This window comes from Pongo abelii, chromosome 3, assembly GCF_028885655.2.
Source record: "Pongo abelii isolate AG06213 chromosome 3, NHGRI_mPonAbe1-v2.0_pri, whole genome shotgun sequence".
NCBI lineage: Eukaryota > Metazoa > Chordata > Mammalia > Primates > Hominidae > Pongo > Pongo abelii.
The window spans coordinates 143,858,347-143,871,720 of NC_071988.2; the positions used below are offsets into that span (position 1 = coordinate 143,858,347).

General features: G+C 32.4%; 1 protein-coding gene across 32 annotated transcripts in view; it reads left to right on the forward strand.

The window, feature by feature from the left end:
• Positions 1 to 13,374, forward strand: part of BLTP1 (bridge-like lipid transfer protein family member 1) — a 212,512-nt gene that overhangs the window by 178,361 nt on the left and 20,777 nt on the right. For 26 of the 32 annotated variants that reach the window (XM_063723629.1, XM_063723632.1, XM_054554440.2 and 23 more), the window contains 7 exons: positions 775 to 1,028; positions 3,995 to 4,210; positions 5,368 to 5,548; positions 6,084 to 6,285; positions 7,935 to 8,096; positions 8,621 to 8,760; positions 10,937 to 11,138. In XM_063723629.1, coding sequence (XP_063579699.1) covers positions 775 to 1,028; positions 3,995 to 4,210; positions 5,368 to 5,548; positions 6,084 to 6,285; positions 7,935 to 8,096; positions 8,621 to 8,760; positions 10,937 to 11,138 — 1,357 coding nt within the window. The remainder of the gene's footprint in view (positions 1 to 774; positions 1,029 to 3,994; positions 4,211 to 5,367; positions 5,549 to 6,083; positions 6,286 to 7,934; positions 8,097 to 8,620; positions 8,761 to 10,936; positions 11,139 to 13,374) is intronic. The other 6 variants (XM_063723643.1, XM_063723648.1, XM_063723645.1 and 3 more) reach the window with 1 other exon arrangement.

Consider the following 13,374-nt stretch of genomic DNA (forward strand, 5'->3'; position numbering starts at 1 on the left):
AGTACACTTTAAATGCTATTGTAAACAGTTGTTAAATCTTTTATGTATATTATTTTTTATTATACTATTATACTATCATACTGTTTTTACTATTATACTATTATACTATTATTTTTCCCCCAATATTTTCCATCTGCACTTGATTGAATCTGTAGGTGTTTACAGAGAGCCAACTGTATTTACCTTAAAATACAGCATTCTTCAGTTTGATTGATACATGTTTTATTACTCGGCTATTTGCACATTTTTCTTTAACTCATGTGGGGCTCATTTTTAAAAGATCCACAAAAAGCATCCACAAAAAGCATCTACTAGCTTTTAAAAGATCCACAAAAAGCATCTACTAGCATTTAAAAGATCCACAAAAAGCATCTACTAGCATGAGAAAACAATAAACTTTGTACTGACACTGCATGCTCTTCCATCACTAATTGCTCTTGCCATTCTGATTTATAGTTAATCACGTTTCTTTTGCTTCCACATGTTTAACTTCTGCTTTAAAGAATTACAGTGTTATTGATACAGAAATATATGTTTATATTAAGTAAAATTTCATTCTGATTTTTAGTATGTCAGTAGTGTAACTTTCTGTGGTTGGCCCTTTTGCTTCCTTCCTTGGTGTACTATTTCATATGTTCATGAATCTGACCTTTCTTTCAGTTCAGAGTGAAGAAATTCAACTCTGAGATAATTTTTAAATGTTTAAATTTATATATTTTTTCTTTTTTTAATTGAAATATGAATCTGATTCATGTTTTTTCTTTTTACAATCAGTTTCCAGAGGAGACAGAACTGGACCTTTTGTCAGTAACCATTGAAGGTCCATCCCATTATTCATCAAATAGTGAAGGATCATGTTCTGTGTTCAGTTCTCCCAAAACTCCAGGAGGCTTTTCACCAGGCATTCCTTTCCAAACTGAAGAGGGCCGACGGGATGACAGTTTGTCTTCTACCAGTGAAGATTCCGAGAAGGATGAAAAAGATGAAGACCATGAGAGGGAAAGGTTTTATATTTACAGGAAACCCTCGTGAGTAACCTCATTTTAAGATCCTAATGTAGTATTTCAGAATCTAGAAATGAGCACAAAATGTTATATATAACTCAACTTTTACAAAAAACATTGTTAATGTGCCTCGCTTGAGTGAGACTAAAAGACTCATTAAAATAAAATTTATTTTAATAAAATTTATCACATGGTTTATGTGATTTAGCTCCATATAACATTATTTTTTAAATTTCAATTTTTTTTTCATGTCACCTAAGTTTAATTATTTAAAATAAAATGGAAATAAAGATGTGGTTATGAGTAAATTAAAGGAGAGGGCTGTATTCCTGTGGCATTGAATTAACAGATTGCAGCAAGGAGATATGTAATAGTGAAGGCTAGTTAAGAAAAGTAGTAAAGGGAAGTGGTTAGCAATGGATGAAAGACTTAAGCAAATTCTTAGAAGAAAGAAATAACATTAAATGGTGTTAATGAAATAAATGACATATGTGAAACTTTGCTCTGAATATGCCCTCAAGAGGAGCAGCAAGGATCTTTGGAACTGGTCTATTTAAACCACCCTCAAGTGAGGTTGTGACAATAATAGTAAGAGTTTCTAATAATGGTAATAAATAATGAGAAATTGGCTTAGCACAAGAGTATAACCAAAAGCTGATCTATAAGAAACTCTCTATCTTCAATCTTCTGCATTTTGAGCTTTAGGGATTCTTTCCTCCCTTTCCTAGACTGAAGCCACTGACTCCTGAATCCCATACATCAGCATATTTGGTTTTATTCCTTCATTTTTCTGGAGTACATTCTCAAATAACTTTCTATGAAAAGTTATTATTGCAGATCTACTTCATTTTCTTCATGTCTAAAGTAGCTTTACTGTTTTTGTGTTTATTATTGGGTTGGGAACAGAATTCTAGTCTAATATTTATTTCTTCTCCTAAGTAAGAAAAACTGTTCTGTTATCTTCCAGCATGCATATTCGGCATATGCTGGTTATCTTTTTCAGTTCTGTCAATGTGACTTAAGATTTTTTTGATATTTTATATCTGTTTTCTTCCTGGACATTTTTAGAATCTTGTCATTATATTTAATTTCATGGTGGTCCAGGTTTGTGTCTTTTCTAACAATTTTTCTAGGTATTTTGGTATTTCTTAAAACAGAATATAAATTTAGTTATAGGAAATATTACTTTATAATGGTGTGGATAAATTCTTCCCTTTTTTTTTTGTTTTGTCTTAACAGTAATCGGACATTTGCCTTCCCGGACAGATGATCTATATCTCTTTACTTTTTATGTTTTACGTTGCCTTCTTAAAGACTATTTTGTCAGTTTTATTGAGATATAATTTATATTAGTGTAACCATATTTTCCAGATATACAATTTGATAAGTTCTTTAAATATTTTATTTTGGTAAGATCACTTAGCATGAGATCTACCCTCTTAACACCTTTTTAAGTGTGCCATACAATAGTGTTATCTGTATGCACAATCTCTAGAACTTATTAATCTTGCATAACTGAAACTTTATACATGATTGATTAGCAACTGCCAACCTCCCCCCAACCCCCAACCCCTGACAACCACCATTCTATTCTCTACTTCTATGAGTTGGGCAATTTTAGATACCTCATATAAGTGGAATCATGCAGTATTTGTCCTTCTGTATCTGGCTTACTTCATATAGCATAATGTCCTCAAGTTCATACATGCTGTCACATAGTGCAGCATTTCCGTCTTTTTTTTAAGGCTGATAAAATTCCATTGTATGTGTGCACCACATTTTTTAATTCATTTGTCTGTCAATGGACATTTTAGGTTGTTTCTACATCTTGGCTATTGTGAAAAATGCTGCAGTGAACTTGGGAGTGCTAATATCTCTTTGAGATCCCAATTTCAATTCTTTTGGATAAATACCCAGAAGTGGGATCTCTGGATCATGTTGTAGTTCTACTGTAATCTCTTGAGGAATCTCCACACTATTTTCTCTAGCAGCTGCTCTGTTTTGCATTCCTCCCAAAATGTGCAAGGATTCTGTTTTCTCCATGTCCTTGCCAACACACTTGTTCTTGCTTTTTGTTTAAATAATAGTCATCTTACCAGGTATGAAGTCATATCTCATTGTGGTTTTGGTTTGCATTTCCTTGATGACTGGTAATATTGAACACCTTTTCATATACTTGTTGGCTGATTCTTTGGAGAAATGTCTACTTAAGTTCTTAGCCAATTATTAAAATCGGATTTTTCTGCTTTCTGAATGCTAGGATTTTGTTACACACTTTGGGAATTACTCCCTTGTCAGATATATGGTTACAAATATTTTTTCCCATTCCATGGGTTGCCTTTTCACCCTATTGTTTCCATTGCTTTGCAGAAGCTTTTTTAGTTTGATGTCCCACTTGTCTATTTTTACTTTTGTTGTCTGTGGTTTTGGTGTCAGGAAATCATTGCCAAGACCAGTGTTATGAAGCCTTTTCCCTATGTTTTCTTCTAAGAGTTTAACAGTTTCAGGTGTTGTCTTTAATCCATTTTGAGTTGATTTTTTTGTATGGTATAACATAAGGGTTCAATTTCATTTTTTTGATGTGGATATCCAGTTTTTCCGGCACCATTTGTTAAAGAGCATATGGCATTATTTTTCTTTCCTTATTGTTCTGTCTTTAATAAAATCTGGAAAGTAACATTTAAATGTTATAATTTGAGAAAATGAAATATTTTCCAACATACACAGTATATTTTATATACTGACATTCAGACTCCTTAAAAGTGGTGATTATGTCTGTGTCCTCATCACCTAGCACATAGCCTGGCATATAATAGTTATTTAGTACATAGTAGCTGAATAAAATGTGGCTCCATTAAACTCACTCATGTGAATTTATAAAATAGTAAAATTTATTTACAGACTATTGCTCACATAACATGTTGGAAAATAGTTTGTTAAAAAGAACTCTCATTTTACTACAATGTAATGATCAATTGTTCTTTCTGTAGACATACATCTCGTAAAAAAGCAACAGGCTTTGCTGCTGTTCATCAGCTATTTACAGAACGCTGGCCAACAACACCAGTCAATAGAAGTCTTAGTGGCACAGCTACAGAGAGAAATATTGACTTTGAACTTGATATACGGGTTGAAATTGATAGTGGAAAATGTGTACTCCACCCAACCACCCTTCTACAAGAACATGATGATATAAGTTTGAGAAGGTAACAAATTGATTTAAAAAGGATACATGAAACTTTATCTATTAGAAATACTATTCATATATCACTGAATTATAACAAACTTCTCCATCCCAAAATGCAGATTTGAAGTGTAAATGTAATTATAGTTATAATGGTCAAGTGTATATTTCTTATACAATTTCTTATAAACAAGTGCATAATATTTTCTGGCAACTAGAAATGGATGTCTGATTTAGAGTCTCGCAATTTTTTTAATTAAAATAGTTATATCTTTGGAATTCTTTTAACACACATGAATTTCTCAGTGTCTGTCCCTGTATTATACGTATTTCAGTTTTAAAGAACAACACAATGCTCAGAAGTATCTTGGTTATTGAGAGTTTTGATGAGTTTATAAAGAAATAAGAAAGACTGGGAGACAGTTACACAGACCTCAGTAGACTGAAATTGTGTTCAGGATATAACTGCAGCTTTTCTATTTGTTTACGTCAGTAACTAAATGATGATATAAACAGGATTAACATATTTTTTTCTTTAAATTTTGTTTTTCTTTTCTAATCTAAAAATGAACTGAAAAAAATAGTTATAATTGAGTGGATGGGTGGAGATGTAGATAAAAAGAATGCTAACAATTATTGAAACTGGGTAGTGGGAACATGGAGGATCATTAATGATACTATTCTGATTATTTTTTATATGTTCAAAAATTTCCATAATAAAATATTTAATTGAGGCTTTTATAAAATAAGAGAAAGTAAAAAAGGTACTATAAACAGTTAAAATGTCTTACAAATGTAGTAGTGATGATAAAAAGGATGACTATTAGTTTATTTTTGATTGAACCATAACCCATAATAAATTGCTAATATTTAGCTGTATTTTTACTATATAAAGGGCAGTTTCATTTGGTTCAACCTAATATATTCAAATGAAAGTCACGACCTTAGGAAAGAGTAAAGGTAACTGTCCTGTATAGTTACAGAACATACAACATTTACATCACTCATGCAAGGCATTAACCAGTCTCGCTAGAGATACTGATGAACTTTACTTTTTTCAACTTCTTAAATGAAGGATTATATTCCATTTACTGTAAAAATAAAAGTTTGCTTTTAAACAAAAAAAAAGAGATAAATGCATCACTTTTTAAAAAGATAAGAACATTTTTCTGTTCACAGGAGTTATGATCGAAGTTCCAGGAGCTTAGATCAAGATTCACCGTCAAAAAAGAAGAAGTTTCAAACTAATTATGCTTCTACCACCCATTTAATGACCGGCAAGAAAGTGCCATCATCTCTACAGACAAAGCCTAGTGACTTAGAAACAACAGTATTTTACATTCCTGGAGTTGATGTAAAGGTAAAAACCTAATTGCCTAGGGTAAGGGATTAGACTATTGGTAGCAATGTTTATTTTCTATCATGTATGTTCATCTTTTTCTCATTATATTAAAATGACACTTAGTGACTTCTTTGTCTAATATAGCCATATTCTGGACAGAAGAACATCAAAACTGCAGGTTCCCACTTCATTTATATAGCATTTTCCATGAAAGTTTGATGGAAAGAAGTTCGGTTTTTTAATAAATTGGTATTCATAACAAACTTGCTAAACCTTGCCTAGTGCAACTTCATTAAACAACAATTTTTTAGATTCTAGAATTATAGAATCATAGACTATTCAATTCAAAAGGACATTAAAGATTATGTGAAATGACCTTTTTATTTTAAAAAATGAATAAAAGCAAAGAAACTTGCCAGGATCACAAAGCTAACTTTTAAAAGTTAAAACAGTCTTCTGACTTCCAGTGTTCTTTCTACCACATTTTTCGATATTTCTTGATTTTCCTCATCTTCATAATTTTAATTTTAAAAGTTTATTTATTTCAATACAGTTGCATTACAATTCCAAGACGCTAAAGACTGAATCACCTAATGCCTCCAGGGGATCTTCCTTGCCAAGAACACTCTCCAAAGAGTCCAAGCTGTATGGTATGAAAGATAGTGCAACATCTCCTCCTTCTCCTCCTTTACCTTGCACTGTCCAGAGCAAGACTAACACCTTACTTCCTCCCCAGCCCCCACCTATTCCTGCAGGTATTTAAGGAGTATATACTTTATTTTTTGTCATTTTAAAAATTTTTAGTTATTACCTACTTGCTCTTTTGAGACTTTCCAATGCACATGTTTAAGAAAAAAGGACATACACTTGTCAATAATGACTATGCAGACTTCATATATGGAAGTGTGGGCTAACCATTTTCACTTGTTTTTAAAATTGACATTACTTTAGAATATCTGTTATAAAATAAACAATATACCAAATAGTTTACTTAATTAAATTTTTAGGTCTGTATATATAAAAAGAGTAGTTTTATGTAGCTCAAATTTGGGAGCTTATGAGCAGATGGAAATATCAAACTTGAGAGTACATTGGGTTTAACCACATTTATTACTTCTCTGTTGTAGAACACATTACCTAGAATTTAGTGGCTTATAACCTCAACCACACGTTCTGTTGATCAGAAATGTAGGCACAGTTTGGCTCAGTGGATCTAACTCATGGTCTTTTACAAGATTGCAGTCATGGCAGATTTTTCAGCCCCAGTCAAGTATTCAGATGACAATACTTGACTGGGGCTGAAAAATCTGCCTCCATCATGTCTCAGTCATGTGACTGGCTAATTGGTACTTCGGTTCCTCTCATGTGGGCTTCTCTCCTGGGCTTCTTGAGTGTTCTCATGATATGGCAGTTGACTTCCCTTAAAAGGAGTGATCCAAAAGATACCATGGCTGAAGCTGCATTATCTCTTATGGCTTAGCCTTAGAAGTCACACACCATCACTGCCACAAGGTTTTACTCATCACACAGGTCAGTACGGAAGTAAACTACACAAGGGCATGAATACCAGGAGGCAAGGATCATTGAATGTCATCTTGGAATCTGGCTACCATAGCATATGAATGATACCGTACATACATGGCAGGATTTCCGAAAAAAGGAATATCAGACTAGACAAGAATTATTTGAGAAAGTTTCATTTGGGAGACAAAACTTGATATATAAACCTTTTAAAATAGTAATCATGCTGAGAATGCCTAGTATCACTTTTCAGCTAACAAGGCACATCTGTGTCCATTAAGTGCATGGCAGCTATTAACCCCTTTTATAAATGAGGAAAGTTAAGGCTCATAGAAGTTGGATGTCTTTCCTAGATTTGAACAACTAATAAATGTTAAAAGTTGGAAACCTTAGCCAAAGCTAGCTAAGTCTTAGATGTTTTACTCATTCTCCTGAAGCAGATATATTTAGTTAGGTAAAAGGAAAGAGAAATGGCATCCCATATAGGGAAGCATTATAAATATGTACAAGCTAAGCATAGGAAAGCCTGAAAACAGTGACATTTTTCTTCACTTGCCACTAAATATTGTTAAAGTTCTCTATATCTTCTTAAATGGACAAAAGGACTAATGCTAATGAGAGACTAAGCAAAATATAAAGCTGAAAAACTGGACCAAAACTTGTGAGGTAGAGCAAGTAGGAATAACCAACTTATTATATGTCATTAATCGCCTCTGTATTCTAACATTAACATATCATTCCTATCAACCTGCTACTTTTATTATTTTCTTGTAAGGCCTTAAATGTGAGGTACTTCGCTTGATTAAACTTTAATATAATTCAAATTTCTGTTTAATTGGAACTTTTTATAAAATCCATTAAATGGAATTTATAAATGTTCTAGCCAAAGGAAAAGGAAGTGGAGGAGTAAAAACAGCCAAGTTATATGCCTGGGTAGCACTTCAGTCATTGCCAGAAGAAATGGTTATCAGTCCCTGCCTATTAGACTTTCTGGAAAAAGCTCTAGAAACTATCCCAATTACACCAATTGAAAGGAATTATACAGGTAAGCATCCTTATGTACCTCCCCATAACATATATTTTGGGATCTTATTATATAGAAGGTTTTCTTAATGCTATTATACATTATTACATAATATATGCAATTATAAATGTTAAAGAATTATAAACTGTAAAAGAACTTGAGAGATCATCTAATTGTCATTTACAAATGAAGAAACTAAGTCCTGGTGAGGTTACATAACTTTCCCATGGCCCCACCTAGTTAATGACAAAATTAACATTTAGGTTCTAAATCCTTAGTGTGTCCCTTGCACTGGAATCTCTTTGAGGGCAAGGATATAATCACTAGTTTCTTTGTACAGTGTTTGGTATAGCAGCAGGAAAATTTGAGTTTGGGGGAATAAGCAAGAGGTGTGAACAGGGAAAAATGTATAGAATGAAGGGCTACAGAAGCAAATGTTTCTGGGTGTTCATACCTTTCATCTCACTAGTATAAACAATAAGGATCTTTTAATAAATAGTTTGCCTTTGATCTAATAATAAAACTTAACCAAATATTTTAAACAGCTGTCAGCTCACAAGATGAAGATATGGGACATTTTGAAATACCAGATCCTATGGAAGAATCAACAACATCACTAGTGTCATCTTCAACATCTGCTTACTCTTCCTTCCCTGTAGATGTTGTGGTTTATGTACGAGTTCAGGTGACATACTTCATTTCTTTTTGTTTTAAAGAGAAATGTTTTTCTTAAGTTATTTGAACATTTCAACATTGTTACTGTTTAAAAGTTTTCTTAACCTCAGGTTCATGAACCTTTAGTATGTTTATGATGGCTTGGAGGTTGCCAGAATATCTGTGAAGTATGTGTAAAATTTTATGTATATACAGATGCTCAAGTTATGATGCTGTTCTGATTAACCCATCACAAATTGAATAGCATTAAGTCAGTAATGCATTTAATACACTTAACTTACTGAACATCATAGCTTAAACTAGCTTACCTTAAATGTGCTCAGAACACATTACTCTTCAGTTGGGTAAAATCGTCTAATACAAAGCCTTTTTTATAATAAAATCTTGAATATCTCATGTAATTTATTGAATGTTGTACTGAAAGTGAAATGCAGAATGGTTGTATGGGTCCCCTCAAAGTACAGTTTCTACTGAATGTGTATCACTTTCGCCCATCCTAAATTGGAGATCATCTATATTCACTTTTCTACCAAGAAGTTTCATAGATCTTTGGGTTTTCAAAAATTAAAGCTCATACTTCTGTGACAAAAATAAAAATATTTAAGTTAAAACCCTTTTTTAAGCATTTTATGCCTTTATTTTGGCACCTTAATTTCTTGCCATTATAGTTCTTTCTGGGCAGATATAAAGTATAATTGAGATATAAAGTCACAATAGTACCTTTGTTAAAATTTTTGCTAAGCGTTACCTAGTTTTTATTTAATATTTTATTCTAAAATGCAGTCCTACCAATAGGCCTTTGGGAGTATATATTAGCATATATACTATACCAAATATATAATATTAGTATATATTATATATAATAAAATATATATTAGCATATATACTATACCAAATATAGTATATATTTAATTAAATCTGTTTATCAAGGAGAATTTAAAACTACTTGTATCAAAACTTCAGGGTTTAGTTGATCCTCAATTAAAATCTAATAATCAATCTTAAGAGTAAAGGAAACACTAATGGTCATCTGTTCCAACTATCTTCTATAACAGTAATGTGGCCAAAAGACCTTCAGTCTTACATTCTAGAATTTTTAGCTAGCTTTTTTAAAGGTCTGATGAAAACAGAATGAATGAGAGTTTGAGGGTTATAAAACCTTTGGGCTGGGTGCAGTGGCTCACACCTGTAATCACAGCACTTTGGGAGGCTGAGGCGGGTAGATCACTTGAGCCCAGGAATTTGAGACCAGCCTGGGCAACTTATGGAGACCCCATCTCTACCAAAAAAAAAAAAAAAAAAAAAAAAAATTAGCGAGGCGTGATGGTATGCATCTGTGGTCCTAGCAACTTGGGAGGCTGAGATGGGAAGATGGCTTGAGACTGGTAGGTTCAAAGGCTGCAGTGAGCCATAATTGTACCACTGCAGTCCAGCCTGGATGACAAGAGTGAGACCCTGTCTCTAAAAAAACAAAAACCAACCTTTGTTATTATGAACAAGTTTAATATGAGCATAAATATTTTTAAGGTTCTGAACTATCTAAATATCTAAATACAGTCCCTCCATTTACTTAGGAGACTGGCTCTAGGACTACTCCTGCCCCCTACCATGTATACCAAAATCCACACATACTCAAGTCCCTCAGTCAGCCCTGAGGAATTACTAAAAAAGAAAAGAGACACCCCTCTGTATATGCGGGTTTTTCATCCCAAATACTGTATTTTCAATCCACGTTTGGCTGAAAAAAATCCATATGTTAATTGGACCAGCACAGTTCAAACCTGTGGTGTTCAAGGGTCAACTGTCTTATTGTTCTGAGATGGCTCCTCAAATATTTAGGTTTTTAAAAATGATAGCATTTTGTTTATATATTTTGATTTTTATATCATGCTTCTGTTTAAAAAGCTAGGACAATGAACACATAATCTTAAGTATCAAATGAGTAAACATGATCAATATATGTAGACAGAAATGGAAATTAAATGTAACTTTTGAAATCCAAGGTGAAAGTTCTTAACTTCCCTGTAGATGTTGTGGTTTATGTATGAGTTCAGGTGATATACTTCATTTCTTTCTGTTTAAAAAAAAATGTTTCTTAAGTTTATTTGAACATTTCAATATTATTTCTGTTTAAAACTTTTCTTTTATCCAGTTCCTAGAAACCTTTTGCTTTCTGTTATTTTTAGCCCTCGCAGATCAAATTTAGCTGTTTACCAGTATCAAGAGTAGAATGCATGTTAAAGCTGCCATCCCTGGATTTGGTGTTTTCTTCAAACCGAGGAGAACTGGAGACTTTAGGGACTACATATCCTGCAGAGACTTTATCCCCTGGAGGTAATGCTACTCAGAGTGGAACAAAGACTTCTGCTAGCAAAACTGGAATACCAGGTATAGATAATGTTCTTTGATTCCTCTAGTATAAGGCCAAATACTATTTTTAAGTAAATATTTTAATAGTAATTAATACATATTTTAAAATATATTTGGAAAAGGGGAATATTTGAGGATTATTTATAGAAAGAAATCTATAGTAGACCAATGTTTTGAGTATATTTCATGTGTTACTTGAACTTGAGTTACCCTTTGGTTTCTATTTTTAGCTGAATGGCAATTAGACAGCATTTTGAATATGGCTTGAATGTACATACTACAAGCGCTATGACATAATTACTATATAATAATCCACACGTTCAAGTACTTTTGAATATCTTTTATCTTAAGCTACATTTGACATTAAGGAGTAATCAGTATTATAAATGGAAAATAAGAAACATAGTGTTACCTTACAGGGATTTCTTATCACACTGAGTGAAAACTGTATCAAGTAGCAGTAGCATATGTATTTTTAAATGCCAAATTTGGTTATATAACTCAAATATGTGTTTCATAAAGGTTTTGTTTTTAAAATATAATTGATTTCCTGAGATGATAGGCATTCCTCACTATGTTAAAGCTGGGTGCCATTTCTGCCCTAAAGATGAAATAGAGATCACACATGCAAATGGTAAAGATTTTATTGAATACCTCTGAAAAAAAGAGACTAGACTGAATGAAAACTGGTAAGAAGACTGGAATGTCGTTAAAGTATTGGTTGTTAACCAGGAGCTATCTTGTTGGCAATATTAGGAGACAATTTTGACAGTCGTAACTGAGGATGTACAGCTGGCAGCTAGAAGCGAAGCCAGAGATGCTACTAAACATTCTATAGTATATATGACAACCCCCTCCACTCCCAAAGAATTATCTGGTTGAAAATGTCAATAATGGCAAGGTTGAGAAGGTTTGCATTAAGAGTGAAAAAAATAAAATCCCAAATTCCATTTTTGAGAGAGGCATGAAGACAGTGGAGGAGAAATACCTTTCTGATTTGTAAGGAAATACAGCTTAGGTTTTGGGTCCTATTTTTTGAGAGTCATCTTAGATTCAAATCTTTATTCTAATAATCTCATCAAGCATCAGTTGGAAAAATTATTACAAACTGGCTTGTGAGAAAGCATCCCAAAAGTCATCTTTGAAAAATTGAAATTATATCTCTTAACACAGTATTTACTTGTATTAATGGGGAAATGGTTATAGGAAATCATTTGTTTTGCTGTGTGAATCTTTGAAAGTTTTCACAACAAAATTGGAAAACAGAAAGGTTGATACCTTAGAAATAAAGCTTTTGCTAATGTGGTCACCCATTATCTAGTACTTAGCTCCAAAATATTGCTGTTGGAGTTGTGTTGTCAACAAAATATTGTAGTGGTAGTGTTGGTTTTTGAAAAACATTTTCTGATTATAAAAGTTACACTCACTATTCATTATAGAAAATGAAAAGTACTAAAGGTAAAATGAAAATGAGAATATCCCTTTATCCTAGATAACCAGTGTTATCGCTGATAACACTATAACATTTCTGTAGTGATACCATATTTTTCCAAGGCAAAAATTGAAATATGGCCTCTTCTGCTATGTAACTTTTTAAAATTTAAAGTATCATAGGTATTTTCCTAAATTATTAAATATTCATCTCTAAAATCAATGGCTATAAGATATTCCATCATTTTGATCATATACTTGAGGTTCCGTGGGTTATTTTGCTTTCAAAATAATACTGAAATCAACATCTTTGTACGTAAATATTTTTAAACAAAGATATATTCTTAAGAGAAATTCTTAGAAGTGGAATTTCTAGGTTAGGAAGTATGAACATTTTGAAAGTGTTTGATACATTTGCTTTCTGGTAAGACTATAAGATTTCTACACTCTCATCACAGTGTGTATGGACACCAGTTCATTGTATTCTTCCCAACAGTGCTTTAAATTTAATTTTAATCATTGTCAATGTGATGGATTAAATTTGGATTTTATTATTTTAATCTGTACTCTATTACTTTATTAGCTATTTCTTGGGAGTGGTAAATATATGCCCATGCCCATTTCTCTTTTGGAATGTTAATCTTTTTCTTAATGACAAACTGTCATAATGTCATAAATTATTAGCACTTAAATTAATATAGCAGTATATATGCACCATGCTAGGAATAGGTAGTGAAAGGAATATGAAATGAGAAATTTTTTATGCCCAAATTTTATGATTCCTTAGAAAACAACAGCTTTTTTATTTATTTATTTATTTATT